General features: G+C 47.2%; 1 protein-coding gene across 2 annotated transcripts in view; it reads left to right on the forward strand.

Moving 5' to 3' along the window:
* The window catches only part of LOC311115316 (FMR1-interacting protein NUFIP1-like), a 40,600-nt gene extending 28,736 nt beyond the window's left edge, over nucleotides 1-11,864 (forward strand). For both annotated transcript variants that reach the window (XM_084190506.1, XM_084190507.1), the window contains exons 8-10: nucleotides 9,784-9,915; nucleotides 10,839-11,074; nucleotides 11,226-11,864. In XM_084190506.1, coding sequence (XP_084046632.1) covers nucleotides 9,784-9,915; nucleotides 10,839-11,074; nucleotides 11,226-11,816 — 959 coding nt within the window. In that variant the 3' untranslated portion in view covers nucleotides 11,817-11,864. The remainder of the gene's footprint in view (nucleotides 1-9,783; nucleotides 9,916-10,838; nucleotides 11,075-11,225) is intronic.
* Nucleotides 11,865-23,505: the final 11,641 nt, after the last annotated feature.

Here is a 23,505-nt window from a genome sequence, read left to right on the forward strand (position 1 = left end):
TGATAGAGAGGAGGTCCTAACTCTGACCTCTAACCCCCCTGTAGACTCTGATAGAGAGGAGGTCCTAACTCTGACCTCTGACCTCTAACCCCCCTGTAGACTCTGATAGAGAGGAGGTCCTAACTCGACTCTGACCTCTAACCCCCTGTAGACTCTGATAGAGAGGAGGTCCTAACTCTGACCTCTAACCCCCCTGTAGACTCTGATAGAGAGGAGGTCCTAACTCTGACCTCTGACCTCTAACCCCCCTGTAGACTCTGATAGAGAGGAGGTCCTAACTCTGACCTCTAACCCCCCTGTAGACTCTGATAGAGAGGAGGTCCTAACTTCCGAACTCTAACCCCCCTGTAGACTCTGATAGAGAGGAGGTCCTAACTCTGACCTCTGACCTCTAACCCCCCTGTAGACTCTGATAGAGAGGAGGTCCTAACTCTGACTCTCTAACCCCCTGTAGACTCTGATAGAGAGGAGGTCCTAACCTGACCCTCTGACCTCTAACCCCCCTGTAGACTCTGATAGAGAGGAGGTCCTAACTCTGACCTCTGACCTCTAACCCCCCTGTAGACTCTGATAGAGAGGAGGTCCTAACTCTGACCTCTAACCCCCCTGTAGACTCTGATAGAGAGGAGGTCCTAACTCTGACCTCTGACCTCTAACCCCCCTGTAGACTCTGATAGAGAGGAGGTCCTAACTCTGACCTCTGACCTCTAACCCCCCTGTAGACTCTGATAGAGAGGAGGTCCTAACTCTGACCTCTAACCCCCCTGTAGACTCTGATAGAGAGGAGGTCCTAACTCTGACCTCTGACCTCTAACCCCCCTGTAGACTCTGATAGAGAGGAGGTCCTAACTCTGACCTCTGACCTCTAACCCCCCTGTAGACTCTGATAGAGAGGAGGTCCTAACTCTGACCTCTAACCCCCCTGTAGACTCTGATAGAGAGGAGGTCCTAACTCTGACCTCTAACCCCCCTGTAGACTCTGATAGAGAGGAGGTCCTAACTCTGACCTCTGACCTCTAACCCCCCTGTAGACTCTGATAGAGAGGAGGTCCTAACTCTGACCTCTGACCTCTAACCCCCCTGTAGACTCTGATAGAGAGGAGGTCCTAACTCTGACCTCTAACCCCCCTGTAGACTCTGATAGAGAGGAGGTCCTAACTCTGACCTCTGACCTCTAACCCCCCTGTAGACTCTGATAGAGAGGAGCTCCTAACTCTGACCTCTGACCTCTAACCCCCCTGTAGACTCTGATAGAGAGGAGGTCCTAACTCTGACCTCTAACCCCCCTGTAGACTCTGATAGAGAGGAGGTCCTAACTCTGACCTCTAACCCCCCTGTAGACTCTGATAGAGAGGAGGTCCTAACTCTGACCTCTGACCTCTAACCCCCCTGTAGACTCTGATAGAGAGGAGGTCCTAACTCTGACCTCTGACCTCTAACCCCCCTGTAGACTCTGATAGAGAGGAGGTCCTAACTCTGACCTCTAACCCCCCTGTAGACTCTGATAGAGAGGAGGTCCTAACTCTGACCTCTGACCTCTAACCCCCCTGTAGACTCTGATAGAGAGGAGGTCCTAACTCTGACCTCTAACCCCCCTGTAGACTCTGATAGAGAGGAGGTCCTAACTCTGACCTCTAACCCCCCTGTAGACTCTGATAGAGAGGAGGTCCTAACTCTGACCTCTGACCTCTAACCCCCCTGTAGACTCTGATAGAGAGGAGGTCCTAACTCTGACCTCTAACCCCCCTGTAGACTCTGATAGAGAGGAGGTCCTAACTCTGACCTCTGACCTCTAACCCCCCTGTAGACTCTGATAGAGAGGAGGTCCTAACTCTGACCTCTGACCTCTAACCCCCCTATAGACTCTGATAGAGAGGAGGTCCTAACTCTGACCTCTGACCTCTAACCCCCCTGTAGACTCTGATAGAGAGGAGGTCCTAACTCTGACCTCTAACCCCCCTGTAGACTCTGATAGAGAGGAGGTCCTAACTCTGACCTCTGACCTCTAACCCCCCTGTAGACTCTGATAGAGAGGAGGTCCTAACTCTGACCTCTGACCTCTAATCCCCCTGTAGACTCTGATAGAGAGGAGGTCCTAACTCTGACCTCTAACCCCCCTGTAGACTCTGATAGAGAGGAGGTCCTAACTCTGACCTCTGACCTCTAACCCCCCTGTAGACTCTGATAGAGAGGAGGTCCTAACTCTGACCTCTAACCCCCCTGTAGACTCTGATAGAGAGGAGGTCCTAACTCTGACCTCTAACCCCCCTGTAGACTCTGATAGAGAGGAGGTCCTAACTCTGACCTCTGAACCCCCCTGTAGACTCTGATAGAGAGGAGGTCCTAACTCTGACCTCTAACCCCCCTGTAGACTCTGATAGAGAGGAGGTCCTAACTCTGACCTCTAACCCCCCTGTAGACTCTGATAGAGAGGAGGTCCTAACTCTGACCTCTGACCTCTAACCCCCCTGTAGACTCTGATAGAGAGGAGGTCCTAACTCTGACCTCTAACCCCCCTGTAGACTCTGATAGAGAGGAGGTCCTAACTCTGACCTCTGACCTCTAACCCCCCTGTAGACTCTGATAGAGAGGAGGTCCTAACTCTGACCTCTAACCCCCCTGTAGACTCTGATAGAGAGGAGGTCCTAACTCTGACCTCTAACCCCCCTGTAGACTCTGATAGAGAGGAGGTCCTAACTCTGACCTCTGACCTCTAACCCCCCTGTAGACTCTGATAGAGAGGAGGTCCTAACTCTGACCTCTGACCTCTAACCCCCCTGTAGACTCTGATAGAGAGGAGGTCCTAACTCTGACCTCTAACCCCCCTGTAGACTCTGATAGAGAGGAGGTCCTAACTCTGACCTCTAACCCCCCTGTAGACTCTGATAGAGAGGAGGTCCTAACTCTGACCTCTGACCTCTAACCCCCCTGTAGACTCTGATAGAGAGGAGGTCCTAACTCTGACCTCTAACCCCCCTGTAGACTCTGATAGAGAGGAGGTCCTAACTCTGACCTCTAACCCCCCTGTAGACTCTGATAGAGAGGAGGTCCTAACTCTGACCTCTAACCCCCCTGTAGACTCTGATAGAGAGGAGGTCCTAACTCTGACCTCTGACCTCTAACCCCCCTGTAGACTCTGATAGAGAGGAGGTCCTAACTCTGACCTCTAACCCCCCTGTAGACTCTGATAGAGAGGAGGTCCTAACTCTGACCTCTAACCCCCCTGTAGACTCTGATAGAGAGGAGGTCCTAACTCTGACCTCTGACCTCTAACCCCCCTGTAGACTCTGATAGAGAGGAGGTCCTAACTCTGACCTCTAACCCCCCTGTAGACTCTGATAGAGAGGAGGTCCTAACTCTGACCTCTGACCTCTAACCCCCCTGTAGACTCTGATAGAGAGGAGGTCCTAACTCTGACCTCTGACCTCTAACCCCCCTGTAGACTCTGATAGAGAGGAGGTCCTAACTCTGACCTCTGACCTCTAACCCCCCTGTAGACTCTGATAGAGAGGAGGTCCTAACTCTGACCTCTAACCCCCCTGTAGACTCTGATAGAGAGGAGGTCCTAACTCTGACCTCTAACCCCCCTGTAGACTCTGATAGAGAGGAGGTCCTAACTCTGACCTCTGACCCCCCTGTAGACTCTGATAGAGAGGAGGTCCTAACTCTGACCTCTAACCCCCCTGTAGACTCTGATAGAGAGGAGGTCCTAACTCTGACCTCTAACCCCCCTGTAGACTCTGATAGAGAGGAGGTCCTAACTCTGACCTCTGACCTCTAACCCCCCTGTAGACTCTGATAGAGAGGAGGTCCTAACTCTGACCTCTAACCCCCCTGTAGACTCTGATAGAGAGGAGGTCCTAACTCTGACCTCTGACCTCTAACCCCCCTGTAGACTCTGATAGAGAGGAGGTCCTAACTCTGACCTCTAACCCCCCTGTAGACTCTGATAGAGAGGAGGTCCTAACTCTGACCTCTGACCTCTAACCCCCCTGTAGACTCTGATAGAGAGGAGGTCCTAACTCTGACCTCTAACCCCCCTGTAGACTCTGATAGAGAGGAGGTCCTAACTCTGACCTCTGACCTCTAACCCCCCTGTAGACTCTGATAGAGAGGAGGTCCTAACTCTGACCTCTGACCTCTAATCCCCCTGTAGACTCTGATAGAGAGGAGGTCCTAACTCTGACCTCTAACCCCCCTGTAGACTCTGATAGAGAGGAGGTCCTAACTCTGACCTCTGACCTCTAACCCCCCTGTAGACTCTGATAGAGAGGAGGTCCTAACTCTGACCTCTAACCCCCCTGTAGACTCTGATAGAGAGGAGGTCCTAACTCTGACCTCTAACCCCCCTGTAGACTCTGATAGAGAGGAGGTCCTAACTCTGACCTCTGACCCCCCTGTAGACTGATAGAGAGGAGGTCCTAACTCTGACCTCTAACCCCCCTGTAGACTCTGATAGAGAGGAGGTCCTAACTCTGACCTCTAACCCCCCTGTAGACTCTGATAGAGAGGAGGTCCTAACTCTGACCTCTGACCTCTAACCCCCCTGTAGACTCTGATAGAGAGGAGGTCCTAACTCTGACCTCTAACCCCCCTGTAGACTCTGATAGAGAGGAGGTCCTAACTCTGACCTCTGACCTCTAACCCCCCTGTAGACTCTGATAGAGAGGAGCTCCTAACTCTGACCTCTGACCTCTAACCCCCCTGTAGACTCTGATAGAGAGGAGGTCCTAACTCTGACCTCTAACCCCCCTGTAGACTCTGATAGAGAGGAGGTCCTAACTCTGACCTCTGACCTCTAACCCCCCTGTAGACTCTGATAGAGAGGAGGTCCTAACTCTGACCTCTGACCTCTAACCCCCCTGTAGACTCTGATAGAGAGGAGGTCCTAACTCTGACCTCTAACCCCCCTGTAGACTCTGATAGAGAGGAGGTCCTAACTCTGACCTCTAACCCCCCTGTAGACTCTGATAGAGAGGAGGTCCTAACTCTGACCTCTGACCTCTAACCCCCCTGTAGACTCTGATAGAGAGGAGGTCCTAACTCTGACCTCTGACCTCTAACCCCCCTGTAGACTCTGATAGAGAGGAGGTCCTAACTCTGACCTCTAACCCCCCTGTAGACTCTGATAGAGAGGAGGTCCTAACTCTGACCTCTGACCTCTAACCCCCCTGTAGACTCTGATAGAGAGGAGCTCCTAACTCTGACCTCTGACCTCTAACCCCCCTGTAGACTCTGATAGAGAGGAGGTCCTAACTCTGACCTCTAACCCCCCTGTAGACTCTGATAGAGAGGAGGTCCTAACTCTGACCTCTGACCTCTAACCCCCCTGTAGACTCTGATAGAGAGGAGGTCCTAACTCTGACCTCTGACCTCTAACCCCCCTGTAGACTCTGATAGAGAGGAGGTCCTAACTCTGACCTCTGACCTCTAACCCCCCTGTAGACTCTGATAGAGAGGAGGTCCTAACTCTGACCTCTAACCCCCCTGTAGACTCTGATAGAGAGGAGGTCCTAACTCTGACCTCTGACCTCTAACCCCCCTGTAGACTCTGATAGAGAGGAGGTCCTAACTCTGACCTCTAACCCCCCTGTAGACTCTGATAGAGAGGAGGTCCTAACTCTGACCTCTAACCCCCCTGTAGACTCTGATAGAGAGGAGGTCCTAACTCTGACCTCTGACCTCTAACCCCCCTATAGACTCTGATAGAGAGGAGGTCCTAACTCTGACCTCTAACCCCCCTGTAGACTCTGATAGAGAGGAGGTCCTAACTCTGACCTCTGACCTCTAACCCCCCTGTAGACTCTGATAGAGAGGAGGTCCTAACTCTGACCTCTGACCTCTAACCCCCCTATAGACTCTGATAGAGAGGAGGTCCTAACTCTGACCTCTGACCTCTAACCCCCCTGTAGACTCTGATAGAGAGGAGGTCCTAACTCTGACCTCTAACCCCCCTGTAGACTCTGATAGAGAGGAGGTCCTAACTCTGACCTCTGACCTCTAACCCCCCTGTAGACTCTGATAGAGAGGAGGTTCTAACTCTGACCTCTGACCTCTAATCCCCCTGTAGACTCTGATAGAGAGGAGGTCCTAACTCTGACCTCTAACCCCCCTGTAGACTCTGATAGAGAGGAGGTCCTAACTCTGACCTCTGACCTCTAACCCCCCTGTAGACTCTGATAGAGAGGAGGTCCTAACTCTGACCTCTAACCCCCCTGTAGACTCTGATAGAGAGGAGGTCCTAACTCTGACCTCTAACCCCCCTGTAGACTCTGATAGAGAGGAGGTCCTAACTCTGACCTCTGACCCCCCTGTAGACTCTGATAGAGAGGAGGTCCTAACTCTGACCTCTAACCCCCCTGTAGACTCTGATAGAGAGGAGGTCCTAACTCTGACCTCTAACCCCCCTGTAGACTCTGATAGAGAGGAGGTCCTAACTCTGACCTCTGACCTCTAACCCCCCTGTAGACTCTGATAGAGAGGAGGTCCTAACTCTGACCTCTAACCCCCCTGTAGACTCTGATAGAGAGGAGGTCCTAACTCTGACCTCTGACCTCTAACCCCCCTGTAGACTCTGATAGAGAGGAGGTCCTAACTCTGACCTCTAACCCCCCTGTAGACTCTGATAGAGAGGAGGTCCTAACTCTGACCTCTAACCCCCCTGTAGACTCTGATAGAGAGGAGGTCCTAACTCTGACCTCTGACCTCTAACCCCCCTGTAGACTCTGATAGAGAGGAGGTCCTAACTCTGACCTCTGACCTCTAACCCCCCTGTAGACTCTGATAGAGAGGAGGTCCTAACTCTGACCTCTAACCCCCCTGTAGACTCTGATAGAGAGGAGGTCCTAACTCTGACCTCTAACCCCCCTGTAGACTCTGATAGAGAGGAGGTCCTAACTCTGACCTCTGACCTCTAACCCCCCTGTAGACTCTGATAGAGAGGAGGTCCTAACTCTGACCTCTAACCCCCCTGTAGACTCTGATAGAGAGGAGGTCCTAACTCTGACCTCTAACCCCCCTGTAGACTCTGATAGAGAGGAGGTCCTAACTCTGACCTCTAACCCCCCTGTAGACTCTGATAGAGAGGAGGTCCTAACTCTGACCTCTGACCTCTAACCCCCCTGTAGACTCTGATAGAGAGGAGGTCCTAACTCTGACCTCTGACCTCTAACCCCCCTGTAGACTCTGATAGAGAGGAGGTCCTAACTCTGACCTCTAACCCCCCTGTAGACTCTGATAGAGAGGAGGTCCTAACTCTGACCTCTGACCTCTAACCCCCCTGTAGACTCTGATAGAGAGGAGGTCCTAACTCTGACCTCTAACCCCCCTGTAGACTCTGATAGAGAGGAGGTCCTAACTCTGACCTCTGACCTCTAACCCCCCTGTAGACTCTGATAGAGAGGAGCTCCTAACTCTGACCTCTGACCTCTAACCCCCCTGTAGACTCTGATAGAGAGGAGGTCCTAACTCTGACCTCTAACCCCCCTGTAGACTCTGATAGAGAGGAGGTCCTAACTCTGACCTCTGACCTCTAACCCCCCTGTAGACTCTGATAGAGAGGAGGTCCTAACTCTGACCTCTGACCTCTAACCCCCCTGTAGACTCTGATAGAGAGGAGGTCCTAACTCTGACCTCTGACCTCTAACCCCCATGTAGACTCTGATAGAGAGGAGGTCCTAACTCTGACCTCTGACCCCCCTGTAGACTCTGATAGAGAGGAGGTCCTAACTCTGACCTCTAACCCCCCTGTAGACTCTGATAGAGAGGAGGTCCTAACTCTGACCTCTAACCCCCCTGTAGACTCTGATAGAGAGGAGGTCCTAACTCTGACCTCTAACCCCCTTGTAGACTCTGATAGAGAGGAGGTCCTAACTCTGACCTCTGACCTCTAACCCCCCTGTAGACTCTGATAGAGAGGAGGTCCTAACTCTGACCTCTAACCCCCCTGTAGACTCTGATAGAGAGGAGGTCCTAACTCTGACCTCTGACCTCTAACCCCCATGTAGACTCTGATAGAGAGGAGGTCCTAACTCTGACCTCTGACCCCCCTGTAGACTCTGATAGAGAGGAGGTCCTAACTCTGACCTCTAACCCCCCTGTAGACTCTGATAGAGAGGAGGTCCTAACTCTGACCTCTAACCCCCCTGTAGACTCTGATAGAGAGGAGGTCCTAACTCTGACCTCTAACCCCCCTGTAGACTCTGATAGAGAGGAGGTCCTAACTCTGACCTCTGACCTCTAACCCCCCTGTAGACTCTGATAGAGAGGAGGTCCTAACTCTGACCTCTAACCCCCCTGTAGACTCTGATAGAGAGGAGGTCCTAACTCTGACCTCTGACCCCCCTGTAGACTCTGATAGAGAGGAGGTCCTAACTCTGACCTCTGACCTCTAACCCCCCTGTAGACTCTGATAGAGAGGAGGTCCTAACTCTGACCTCTAACCCCCCTGTAGACTCTGATAGAGAGGAGGTCCTAACTCTGACCCCTAACCCCCCTGTAGACTCTGATAGAGAGGAGGTCCTAACTCTGACCTCTGACCTCTAACCCCCCTATAGACTCTGATAGAGAGGAGGTCCTAACTCTGACCTCTAACCCCCCTGTAGACTCTGATAGAGAGGAGGTCCTAACTCTGACCTCTAACCCCCCTGTAGACTCTGATAGAGAGGAGGTCCTAACTCTGACCTCTGACCTCTAACCCCCCTGTAGACTCTGATAGAGAGGAGGTCCTAACTCTGACCTCTAACCCCCCTGTAGACTCTGATAGAGAGGAGGTCCTAACTCTGACCTCTAACCTCTAACCCCCCTGTAGACTCTGATAGAGAGGAGGTCCTAACTCTGACCTCTAACCCCCCTGTAGACTCTGATAGAGAGGAGGTCCTAACTCTGACCTCTAACCCCCCTGTAGACTCTGATAGAGAGGAGGTCCTAACTCTGACCTCTGACCTCTAACCCCCCTGTAGACTCTGATAGAGAGGAGGTCCTAACTCTGACCTCTGACCTCTAACCCCCCTGTAGACTCTGATAGAGAGGAGGTCCTAACTCTGACCTCTGACCTCTAACCCCCCTGTAGACTCTGATAGAGAGGAGGTCCTAACTCTGACCTCTAACCCCCCTGTAGACTCTGATAGAGAGGAGGTCCTAACTCTGACCTCTGACCTCTAACCCCCCTGTAGACTCTGATAGAGAGGAGGTCCTAACTCTGACCTCTGACCTCTAACCCCCCTGTAGACTCTGATAGAGAGGAGGTCCTAACTCTGACCTCTAACCCCCCTGTAGACTCTGATAGAGAGGAGGTCCTAACTCTGACCTCTGACCTCTAACCCCCCTGTAGACTCTGATAGAGAGGAGGTCCTAACTCTGACCTCTGACCTCTAACCCCCCTGTAGACTCTGATAGAGAGGAGGTCCTAACTCTGATCTCTAACCCCCCTGTAGACTCTGATAGAGAGGAGGTCCTAACTCTGACCTCTAACCCCCCTGTAGACTCTGATAGAGAGGAGGTCCTAACTCTGACCTCTAACCCCCCTGTAGACTCTGATAGAGAGGAGGTCCTAACTCTGACCTCTAACCCCCCTGTAGACTCTGATAGAGAGGAGGTCCTAACTCTGACCTCTAACCCCCCTGTAGACTCTGATAGAGAGGAGGTCCTAACTCTGACCTCTGACCTCTAACCCCCCTGTAGACTCTGATAGAGAGGAGGTCCTAACTCTGACCTCTAACCCCCCTGTAGACTCTGATAGAGAGGAGGTCCTAACTCTGACCTCTGACCTCTAACCCCTTGTAGACTCTGATCCAGAGGAGCCAGTCAGTGGAGGTGGGGTGACTGTACCTCCTAAACAGATGACGTCAGGGCTGGGATCTCTGATGGCCAGCTACGGCTCCATGAGCGACAGCGACAGTGACCAGGAACCTCAAGGTGAGCTCTAAATGTCAGCTGTCTGTTTCCCCCATACGGAGGCCTGTTTCCCCCATACGGAGGCCTGTTTCCCCCATACGGAGGCCTGTTTCCCCCATACGGAGGCCTGTTTCCCCCATACGGAGGCCTGTTTCCCCCATACGGAGGCCTGTTTCCCCCATACGGAGGCCTGTTTCCCCCATACGGAGGCCTGTTTCCCCCATACGGAGGCCTGTTTCCCCCATACGGAGGCCTGTTTCCCCCATACGGAGGCCTGTTTCCCCCATACGGAGGCCTGTTTCCCCCCATACGGAGGCCTGTTTCCCCCCATACGGAGGCCTGTTTCCCCCATACGGAGGCCTGTTTCCCCCATACGGAGGCCTGTTTCCCCCATACGGAGGCCTGTTTCCCCCATACGGAGGCCTGTTTCCCCCAAACGGAGGCCTGTTTCCCCCATACGGAGGCCTGTTTCCCCCATACGGAGGCCTGTTTCCCCCATACGGAGGCCTGTTTCCCCCATACGGAGGCCTGTTTCCCCCATACGGAGGCCTGTTTCCCCCATACGGAGGCCTGTTTCCCCCATACGGAGGCCTGTTTCCCCCATACGGAGGCCTGTTTCCCCCATACGGAGGCCTGTTTCCCCCATACGGAGGTCTGTTTCCCCCATACGGAGGCCTGTTTCCCCCATACGGAGGCCTGTTTTCTGTGTCTGTGGAGGCAACAAACACACGTCACCAATGATTCCACTGTTTTACTATGGACTTGTTGTTGAATCTTAAAGTGAGTCCTAAAAACATATTTTAAAATGTTATGACGTCTAAAGTTTGACTTGTTACTTGAGTCCTTTTAGCTTTCATATTTGGACTATAAAAGGCCTTTACTTTCATTGTGTTTCGTTACTCAACATGTTGAGATGTGATCTTAGTGGTGTGTCCCTGTCTCAGCCCTGCCCATCCAGAGGACCAGTCAGTTGCTGAAGGAGAACCAGGCCATGCTGAAGGCTCTGCCAGCCAAGCCCCAGAACAGTGCTTCATCTGGGGCTAAGAGACTCTACCCTGAGCCCCCCCAGGAACCACAGCCTGGATCTGGTCCTCACAGACCTGGCAGGGGGGGAGGAGCGAGAGGAGGACGAAACAACATGGACACCCCCCAACAGCGCCGCGCCACTCTGCTTGAGATGGTAAGACACCGGCAAAGAGGCAACAAGGCACAACTGATTTTGAGATAAAAGCTAAACATTTTCAAGTCTATGTATTATGAATGTAGTTGGCATGTGTAGTTAGCATTTTTCTACCTGCTGACTGTTTCAATGTGACCCCTGACCTTTACAGTTACTGGCCCCAGACGTCCGCCATGAGAGGAACGTGCTCCTGCAGTGTGTTCGCTACATTGTCCGAAACAACTTCTTTGTACTGGGGGGTCAAACTCAGGACCAGGAGGGAACTCGGGGCAGAAAAGTGATCACAGCTCACCCTAACCTTGACCCCCAGACACAGGAAGTGAGATCAGATGATCTGAGGGGTCCACTCCCAGCGACCTCTGTGGTTGGTCCAGATGCAACAGGTGACCAGGTGAGGTCATCACCAGAAGGTACCCAGAAACCACCAGTCTGTCAGGGACCTTCAGAGGTGGACATTTTGAATGGTGAAGCTGTCCATCCTGAGGAGATCCCAGGTGCAGCCTCAAACCCTGATGTCATAACTCAGCCTAAATCTAACCATGAGCCTGAGGTCCAGGGGACTGTGGCCCAACAAGCAGGAGAAGACCAGAGCATGCTGGACAACACACAGAGTGGACCAGCCTGCTCACAGTCACATCCCCTCCAGGAACCTCCAATGGACTTGGCTGTGAATGCTGGAGATGGTCACCCTGAAGACCACTCCCAGACCTCCAACTATGATGACGAAGTCTGGGAAACCTAAGACCCCTGAAGTCACCCTAACCCTTAAATCAACTGTCACCTTGACCCCTGAAGTCACCCTTAAATCAACTGTCACCTTGACCCCTGACGTCACCCTAACCCTTAAATCAACTGTCACCTTGACCCCTGAAGTCACCCTAACCCTTAAATCAACTGTCACCTTGACCCCTGACGTCACCCTAACCCTTAAATCAACTGTCACCTTAACCCCTAAAGTCACCCTAACCCTTAAATCAACTGTCACCTTGACCCCTGAAGTCACCCTAACCCTTAAATCAACTGTTACCTTGACCCCTGACGTCACCCTAACCCTTAAATCAACTGTTACCTTAACCCCTGACGTCACCCTAACCCTTAAATCAACTGTCACCTTGACCCCTGAAGTCACCCTAACCCTTAAATCAACTGTCACCTTGACCCCTGACGTCACCCTAACCCTTAAATCAACTGTCACCTTAACCCCTAAAGTCACCCTAACCCTTAAATCAACTGTCACCTTGACCCCTGAAGTCACCCTAACCCTTAAATCAACTGTTACCTTGACCCCTGACGTCACCCTAACCCTTAAATCAACTGTCACCTTAACCCCTAAAGTCACCCTAACCCTTAAATCAACTGTCACCTTGACCCCTGAAGTCACCCTAACCCTTAAATCAACTGTTACCTTGACCCCTGACGTCACCCTAACCCTTAAATCAACTGTTACCTTAACCCCTGACGTCACCCTTAAATCAACTGTCACCTTAACCCCTGACGTCACCCTTAAATCAAGACTGTTACCTTGACCCCTGACTGTAGTTGGGGGCGGGAGTTCCTGTATAAACACAGTCACTTCCTTTACAACTTCCTTCACAACAGCTGTGAAGTATGAATGCCCTGACTTCTGCAGAGGCTGTATCGCAGGAAATGCTGTACGGACGTTGGCGGATTGACCATGCAGAGCCTTTAACCCTTGACCTTTCACCTTGTCTCTGATGGACATGTTGGTGATAGACTGGCCCCTTGACCTTTCACCTTGTCTCTGATGGACATGTTGGTGATAGACTGGCCCTTTGACCTTTCACCTTGTCTCTGATGGACATGTTGGTGATAGACTGGCCCCTTGACCTTTCACCTTGTCTCTGATGGACATGTTGGGGATAGACTGTCCCCTTGACCTTTCACCTTGTCTCTGATGGACATGTTGGTGATAGACTGGCCCTTTGACCTTTCACCTTGTCTCTGATGGACATGTTGGTGATTTACTTCCCTACGCTAACCCTAACCCTACTCTAACCCTAACCCTACGCTGTCATTATGTTTTCATCTAAACATCAACTACCTCTGGCATTTTATTTGATATGTACACTTCTTTTTTCAACATGTAAATAAATGACTAAGTAGTTCTACTATGGGAACACAACACAGGATATTGGGATTGTTCATGAACACTCTTTGTGTAGGCTACCAGCAGTGGTGTAGTCCATTTCACTCTTTGTGTAGGCTACCAGCAGTGGTGTAGTCCATTTCACTCTTTGTGTAGGCTACCAGCAGTGGTGTAGTCCATTTCACTCTTTGTGTAGGCTACCAGCAGTGGTGTAGTCCATTTCACTCTTTGTGTAGGCTACCAGCAGTGGTGTAGTCCATTTCACTCTTTGTGTAGGCTACCAGCAGTGGTGTAGTCCATTTCACTCTTTGTGTAGGCTACCAGCAGTGGTGTAGTCCATTTCACGCTTTGTGTAGGCTACCAGCAGTGGTGTAGTCCATTTCACTCTTTGTGTAGGCTACCAGCAGTGGTGTAGTCCATTTCACTCTTTGTGTAGGCTACCAGCAGTGGTGTAGTCCATTTCACTCTTTGTGTAGGCTACCAGCAGTGGTGTAGTCCATTTCACTCTTTGTGTGGGCTACCAGCAGTGGTGTAGTCCATTTCACTCTTTGTGTAGGCTACCAGCAGTGGTGTAGTCCATTTCACTCTTTGTCCTTTCACGCTTCTAGTTTGTCTCAATGAGAGAAGTAGACGCCAACAGAGGCATCGATTTTCTGCTCTTAAATGAGTCTGTTGTTGTCTATAGACACTACATGCTGCCACTTGGTATATAATATATTATATACTACATGCTGCCACTTGGTATATAGTATATTATACACTACATGCTGCCACTTGGTATATAGTATATTATATACTACATGCTGCCACTTGGTATACAATATATGATATACTACATGCTGCCACTTGGTATATAATATATTATACACTACATGCTGCCACTTGGTATATAGTATATTATATACTACATGCTGCCACTTGGTATATAATATATTATATACTACATGCTGCCACTTGGTATATAGTATATTATACACTGTATAATCTGAATATTGAATTGTTATGCTGATGACATACAGTGAGGGGGAAAAAGTATTTGATCCCCTGCTGATTTTGTACGTTTGCCCACTGACAAAGAAATGATCAGTCTATAATTTTAATGGTAGGTTTATTTAAACAGTGAGACAGAATAACAAAACAATCCAGAAAAACGCATGTCAAAAATGTTAAATTGATTTGCATTTTAATGAGGGAAATAAGTATTTGACCCCCTCTCAATCAGAAAGATTTCTGGCTCCCAGGTGTCTTTTATACAGGTAACGAGCTGAGATTAGGAGCACACTCTTAAAGGGAGTGCTCCTAATCTCAGTTTGTTACCTGTATAAAAGACACCTGTCCACAGAAGCAATCAATCAATCAGATTCCAAACTCTCCACCATGGCCAAGACCAAAGAGCTCTCCAAGGATGTCAGGGACAAGATTGTAGACCTACACAAGGCTGGAATGGGCTACAAGACCATCGCCAAGGAGCTTGGTGAGAAGGTGACAACAGTTGGTGCGATTATTTGCAAAATGGAAGAAACACAAAATAACTGTCAATCTCCCTCGGCCTGGGGCTCCATGCAAGATCTCACCTCGTGGAGTTGCAATGACCTACCATAAAAATTATAGACTGATAATGTCTTTGTCAGTGGGCAAACGTACTAAATCAACAGGGGATAAAATACTTTTTCCCCTCACTGTATGTGAGGACAAAAGGGAATCCAGGTTGTTACAACCAAACTGACACTCAAGGTTTAATGTCACATGCACTAGTACAGCCTTTCTTGCTAACGGCAGGTAGCTTAGTGGTTAAGAGCGTTGTGCCAGTAACCGAAAGGTTGATGGTTCTAATCCCTGAGCCGACTAGGTGAAAAATCTGTCGATGTGCCCTTGAGCAAGGCACTTAACCCTAATTGCTCCTGTAAGTCGCTCTGGATAAGAGCGTCTGCTAAATGACTAAAATGTAAAATGTAACTCTAACCCCAACAATGCAGTAATCAATAACAATGTAATACTAAAAATAACAAGGTAGAACAAAAACACCAGATATAAAAATGAGAACATGATAAAGTAAGTATATTATATACAGGGTCAGTTCCAGTACCATATTAACAATGTGCAGGGATACTGGAGTGATAGAGGTAGATATGTATAGGGGTCAGGTGACTAGACATCAGGATATATGATAATCAGAGTAGCAGCAGGTATATCCAGGGTCAGTAGATATGTATAGGGGTCAGGTGACTAGACATCAGGATATATGATAATCAGAGTAGCAGGTATATACAGGGTCAGTAGATATGTATAGGGGTCAGGTGACTAGACATCAGGATATATGATCATCAGAGTAGCAGCAGGTATATACAGGGTCAGTAGATATGTATAGGGGTCAGGTGACTAGACATCAGGATATATGATAATCAGAGCAGCAGGTATATACAGGGTCAGTAGATATGTATAGGGGTCAGGTGACTAGACATCAGGATATATGATAATCAGAGCAGCAGGTATATACAGGGTCAGTAGATATGTATAGGGGTCAGGTGACTAGACATCAGGATATATGATAATCAGAGCAGCAGGTATATACAGGGTCAGTAGATATGTATAGGGGTCAGGTGACTAGACATCAGGATATATGATAATCAGAGTAGCAGGTATATACAGGGTCAGTAGATATGTATAGGGGTCAGGTGACTAGACATCAGGATATATGATAATCAGAGTAGCAGGTATATACAGGGTCAGTAGATATGTATAGGGGTCAGGTGACTAGACATCAGGATATATGATAATCAGAGTAGCAGCAGGTATATCCAGGGTCAGTAGATATGTATAGGGGTCAGGTGACTAGACATCAGGATATATGATAATCAGAGTAGCAGGTATATACAGGGTCAGTAGATATGTATAGGGGTCAGGTGACTAGACATCAGGATATATGATAATCAGAGTAGCAGCAGGTATATACAGGGTCAGTAGATATGTATAGGGGTCAGGTGACTAGACATCAGGATATATGATAATCAGAGTAGCAGCAGGTATATACAGGGTCAGTAGATATGTATAGGGGTCAGGTGACTAGACATCAGGATATATGATAATCAGAGCAGCAGGTATATACAGGGTCAGTAGATATGTATAGGGGTCAGGTGACTAGACATCAGGATATATGATAATCAGAGTAGCAGGTATATACAGGGTCAGTAGATATGTATAGGGGTCAGGTGACTAGACATCAGGATATATGATAATCAGAGCAGCAGGTATATACAGGGTCAGTAGATATGTATAGGGGTCAGGTGACTAGACATCAGGATATATGATAATCAGAGTAGCAGCAGGTATATACAGGGTCAGTAGATATGTATAGGGGTCAGGTGACTAGACATCAGGATATATGATAATCAGAGTAGCAGCAGGTATATACAGGGTCAGTAGATATGTATAGGGGTCAGGTGACTAGACATCAGGATATATGATAATCAGAGCAGCAGGTATATACAGGGTCAGTAGATATGTATAGGGGTCAGGTGACTAGACATCAGGATATATGATAATCAGAGTAGCAGGTATATACAGGGTCAGTAGATATGTATAGGGGTCAGGTGACTAGACATCAGGATATATGATAATCAGAGCAGCAGGTATATACAGGGTCAGTAGATATGTATAGGGGTCAGGTGACTAGACATCAGGATATATGATAATCAGAGTAGCAGCAGGTATATACAGGGTCAGTAGATATGTATAGGGGTCAGGTGACTAGACATCAGGATATATGATAATCAGAGCAGCAGGTATATACAGGGTCAGTAGATATGTATAGGGGTCAGGTGACTAGACATCAGGATATATGATAATCAGAGTAGCAGGTATATACAGGGTCAGTAGATATGTATAGGGGTCAGGTGACTAGACATCAGGATATATGATAATCAGAGTAGCAGGTATATACAGGGTCAGTAGATATGTATAGGGGTCAGGTGACTAGACATCAGGATATATGATAATCAGAGTAGCAGGTATATACAGGGTCAGTAGATATGTATAGGGGTCAGGTGACTAGACATCAGGATATATGATAATCAGAGTAGCAGGTATATACAGGGTCAGTAGATATGTATAGGGGTCAGGTGACTAGACATCAGGATATATGATAATCAGAGTAGCAGCAGGTATATACAGGGTCAGTAGATATGTATAGGGGTCAGGTGACTAGACATCAGGATATATGATAATCAGAGTAGCAGGTATATACAGGGTCAGTAGATATGTATAGGGGTCAGGTGACTAGACATCAGGATATATGATAATCAGAGCAGCAGGTATATACAGGGTCAGTAGATATGTATAGGGGTCAGGTGACTAGACATCAGGATATATGATAATCAGAGTAGCAGCAGGTATATACAGGGTCAGTAGATATGTATAGGGGTCAGGTGACTAGACATCAGGATATATGATAATCAGAGTAGCAGGTATATACAGGGTCAGTAGATATGTATAGGGGTCAGGTGACTAGACATCAGGATATATGATAATCAGAGTAGCAGGTATATACAGGGTCAGTAGATATGTATAGGGGTCAGGTGACTAGACATCAGGATATATGATAATCAGAGTAGCAGGTATATACAGGGTCAGTAGATATGTATAGGGGTCAGGTGACTAGACATCAGGATATATGATAATCAGAGTAGCAGGTATATACAGGGTCAGTAGATATGTATAGGGGTCAGGTGACTAGACATCAGGATATATGATAATCAGAGCAGCAGGTATATACAGGGTCAGTAGATATGTATAGGGGTCAGGTGACTAGACATCAGGATATATGATAATCAGAGTAGCAGGTATATACAGGGTCAGTAGATATGTATAGGGGTCAGGTGACTAGACATCAGGATATATGATAATCAGAGTAGCAGCAGGTATATACAGGGTCAGTAGATATGTATAGGGGTCAGGTGACTAGACATCAGGATATATGATAATCAGAGTAGCAGCAGGTATATACAGGGTCAGTAGATATGTATAGGGGTCAGGTGACTAGACATCAGGATATATGATAATCAGAGTAGCAGGTATATACAGGGTCAGTAGATATGTATAGGGGTCAGGTGACTAGACATCAGGATATATGATAATCAGAGTAGCAGGTATATACAGGGTCAGTAGATATGTATAGGGGTCAGGTGACTAGACATCAGGATATATGATAATCAGAGTAGCAGCAGGTATATACAGGGTCAGTAGATATGTATAGGGGTCAGGTGACTAGACATCAGGATATATGATAATCAGAGTAGCAGCAGGTATATACAGGGTCAGTAGATATGTATAGGGGTCAGGTGACTAGACATCAGGATATATGATAATCAGAGTAGCAGCAGGTATATACAGGGTCAGTAGATATGTATAGGGGTCAGGTGACTAGACATCAGGATATATGATAATCAGAGTAGCAGGTATATACAGGGTCAGTAGATATGTATAGGGGTCAGGTGACTAGACATCAGGATATATGATAATCAGAGTAGCAGGTATATACAGGGTCAGTAGATATGTATAGGGGTCAGGTGACTAGACATCAGGATATATGATAATCAGAGTAGCAGCAGGTATATACAGGGTCAGTAGATATGTATAGGGGTCAGGTGACTAGACATCAGGATATATGATAATCAGAGTAGCAGCAGGTATATACAGGGTCAGTAGATATGTATAGGGGTCAGGTGACTAGACATCAGGATATATGATAATCAGAGTAGCAGCAGGTGTATATACAGGGTCAGTAGATATGTATAGGGGTCAGGTGACTAGACATCAGGATATATGATAATCAGAGTAGCAGGTATATACAGGGTCAGTAGATATGTATAGGGGTCAGGTGACTAGACATCAGGATATATGATAATCAGAGTAGCAGCAGGTATATACAGGGTCAGTAGATATGTATAGGGGTCAGGTGACTAGACATCAGGATATATGATAATCAGAGTAGCAGCAGGTATATACAGGGTCAGTAGATATGTATAGGGGTCAGGTGACTAGACATCAGGATATATGATAATCAGAGTAGCAGCAGGTATATACAGGGTCAGTAGATATGTATAGGGGTCAGGTGACTAGACATCAGGATATATGATAATCAGAGTAGCAGCAGGTATATACAGGGTCAGTAGATATGTATAGGGGTCAGGTGACTAGACATCAGGATATATGATAATCAGAGTAGCAGGTATATACAGGGTCAGTAGATATGTATAGGGGTCAGGTGACTAGACATCAGGATATATGATAATCAGAGTAGCAGCAGGTATATACAGGGTCAGTAGATATGTATAGGGGTCAGGTGACTAGACATCAGGATATATGATAATCAGAGTAGCAGCAGGTATATCCAGGGTCAGTAGATATGTATAGGGGTCAGGTGACTAGACATCAGGATATATGATAATCAGAGTAGCAGCAGGTATATACAGGGTCAGTAGATATGTATAGGGGTCAGGTGACTAGACATCAGGATATATGATAATCAGAGTAGCAGGTATATACAGGGTCAGTAGATATGCATAGGGGTCAGGTGACTAGACATCAGGATATATGATAATCAGAGTAGCAGGTATATACAGGGTCAGTAGATATGTATAGGGGTCAGGTGACTAGACATCAGGATATATGATAATCAGAGTAGCAGGTATATACAGGGTCAGTAGATATGTATAGGGGTCAGGTGACTAGACATCAGGATATATGATAATCAGAGTAGCAGGTATATACAGGGACAGTAGATATGTATAGGGGTCAGGTGACTAGACATCAGGATATATGATAATCAGAGTAGCAGCAGGTATATACAGGGTCAGTAGATATGTATAGGGGTCAGGTGACTAGACATCAGGATATATGATAATCAGAGTAGCAGGTATATACAGGGTCAGTAGATATGTATAGGGGTCAGGTGACTAGACATCAGGATATATGATAATCAGAGTAGCAGGTATATACAGGGTCAGTAGATATGTATAGGGGTCAGGTGACTAGACATCAGGATATATGATAATCAGAGTAGCAGCAGGTATATACAGGGTCAGTAGATATGTATAGGGGTCAGGTGACTAGACATCAGGATATATGATAATCAGAGTAGCAGCAGGTATATACAGGGTCAGTAGATATGTATAGGGGTCAGGTGACTAGACATCAGGATATATGATAATCAGAGTAGCAGGTATATACAGGGTCAGTAGATATGTATAGGGGTCAGGTGACTAGACATCAGGATATATGATAATCAGAGTAGCAGGTATATACAGGGTCAGTAGATATGTATAGGGGTCAGGTGATTAGACATCAGGATATATGATAATCAGAGTAGCAGCAGGTATATCCAGGGTCAGTAGATATGTATAGGGGTCAGGTGACTAGACATCAGGATATATGATAATCAGAGTAGCAGGTATATACAGGGTCAGTAGATATGTATAGGGGTCAGGTGACTAGACATCAGGATATATGATAATCAGAGTAGCAGGTATATACAGGGTCAGTAGATATGTATAGGGGTCAGGTGACTAGACATCAGGATATATGATAATCAGAGTAGCAGGTATATACAGGGTCAGTAGATATGTATAGGGGTCAGGTGACTAGACATCAGGATATATGATAATCAGAGCAGCAGGTATATACAGGGTCAGTAGATATGTATAGGGGTCAGGTGACTAGACATCAGGATATATGATAATCAGAGCAGCAGGTATATACAGGGTCAGTAGATATGTATAGGGGTCAGGTGACTAGACATCAGGATATATGATAATCAGAGTAGCAGCAGGTATATACAGGGTCAGTAGATATGTATAGGGGTCAGGTGACTAGACATCAGGATATATGATAATCAGAGTAGCAGCAGGTATATACAGGGTCAGTAGATATGTATAGGGGTCAGGTGACTAGACATCAGGATATATGATAATCAGAGTAGCAGGTATATCCAGGGTCAGTAGATATGTATAGGGGTCAGGTGACTAGACATCAGGATATATGATAATCAGAGTAGCAGGTATATACAGGGTCAGTAGATATGTATAGGGGTCAGGTGACTAGACATCAGGATATATGATAATCAGAGTAGCAGGTATATACAGGGTCAGTAGATATGTATAGGGGTCAGGTGACTAGACATCAGGATATATGATAATCAGAGTAGCAGGTATATACAGGGTCAGTAGATATGTATAGGGGTCAGGTGACTAGACATCAGGATATATGATAATCAGAGTAGCAGGTATATACAGGGTCAGTAGATATGTATAGGGGTCAGGTGACTAGACATCAGGATATATGATAATCAGAGTAGCAGCAGCTACAGTGGGGGAAAAAAGTATTTAGTCAACCACTAATTGGTCAAGTTCTCCCACTTAAAAAGATGAGAGAGGCCTGTAATTTTCATCATAGGTACACGTCAACTATGACAGACAAATTGAGATTTTCTTTCTCCAGAAAATCACATTGTAGGATTTTTAATTAATTAATTTGCAAATTATGGTGGAAAATAAGTATTTGGTCACCTACAAACAAGCAAGATTTCTGGCTCTCACAGACCTGTAACTTCTTCTTTAAGAGGCTCCTCTGTCCTCCACTCGTTACCTGTATTAATGGCACCTGTTTGAACTTGTTATCAGTATAAAAGACACCTGTCCACAACCTCAAACAGTCACACTCCAAACTCCACTATGGCCAAGACCAAAGAGCTGTCAAAGGACACCAGAAACAAAATTGTAGACCTGCACCAGGCTGGGAAGACTGAATCTGCAATAGGTAAGCAGCTTGGTTTGAAGAAATCAACTGTGGGAGCAATTATTAGGAAATGGAAGACATACAAGACCACTGATAATCTCCCTCGATCTGGGGCTCCACGCAAGATCTCACCCCGTGGGGTCAAAATGATCACAAGAACGGTGAGCAAAAATCCCAGAACCACACGGGGGGACCTAGTGAATGACCTGCAGAGAGCTGGGACCAAAGTAACAAAGCCTACCATTAGTAACACACTACGCCGCCAGGGACTCAAATCCTGCAGTGCCAGACGTGTCCCCCTGCTTAAGCCAGTACATGTCCAGGCCCGTCTGAAGTTTGCTAGAGTGCATTTGGATGATCCAGAAGAGGATTGGGAGAATGTCATATGGTCAGATGAAACCAAAATATAACTTTTTGGTAAAAACTCAACTCGTCGTGTTTGGAGGACAAAGAATGCTGAGTTGCATCCAAAGAACACCATACCTACTGTGAAGCATGGGGTTGGAAACATCATGCTTTGGGGCTGTTTTTCTGCAAAGGGACCAGGACGACTGATCCGTGTAAAGGAAAGAATGAATGGGGCCATGTATCGTGAGATTTTGAGTGAAAACCTCCTTCCATCAGCAAGGGCATTGAAGATGAAACGTGGCTGGGTCTTTCAGCATGACAATGATCCCAAACACACCGCCCGGGCAACGAAGGAGTGGCTTCGTAAGAAGCATTTCAAGGTCCTGGAGTGGCCTAGCCAGTCTCCAGATCTCAACCCCATAGAAAATCTTTGGAGGGAGTTGAAAGTCCGTGTTGCCCAGCGACAGCCCCAAAACATCACTGCTCTAGAGGAGATCTGCATGGAGGAATGGGCCAAAATACCAGCAACAGTGTGTGAAAAACTTGTGAAGACTTACAGAAAACGTTTGACCTGTGTCATTGCCAACAAAGGGTATATAACAAAGTATTGAGAAACTTTTTTTATTGACCAAATACTTATTTTCCACCATAATTTGCAAATAAATTCATTAAAAATCCTACAATGTGATTTTCTGGATTTCTTTTCCTCATTTTGTCTGTCATAGTTGACGTGTACCTATGATGAAAATTACAGGCCTCTCTCATCTTTTTAAGTGGGAGAACTTGCACAATTGGTGGCTGACTAAATACTTTTTTCCCCCACTGTGTATGTGTATATATATATATATATATATATATACATACATACATACATACATACTTCCAGCCCATACATACATACTTCCAGCCCATACATACATACTTTCAGCCCATACATACTATATACATTTTATGGACAGTCAAATTCTACAATAATTATATTTTGTTTGTTTTTACTCCTGAACCATCCGGTTTGCTTCTATATGCCATATTTTTCTAACTGTGCTCTTTCACATCCCGCCTCTTCTTTCCCTCCCTTCATGGTTTGACTGTCCAACACCATACCTCCTGTCATTGCCTATTCATCATTCAGCTATATTGCTATAGCTTGTTGCCTGGGGCTGGGGAGGGACAGATATCAGGCAGG

This window comes from Coregonus lavaretus, assembly GCF_964263955.1.
Source record: "Coregonus lavaretus genome assembly, contig: HAP1_SCAFFOLD_527, whole genome shotgun sequence".
Classification (NCBI taxonomy): domain Eukaryota; kingdom Metazoa; phylum Chordata; class Actinopteri; order Salmoniformes; family Salmonidae; genus Coregonus; species Coregonus lavaretus.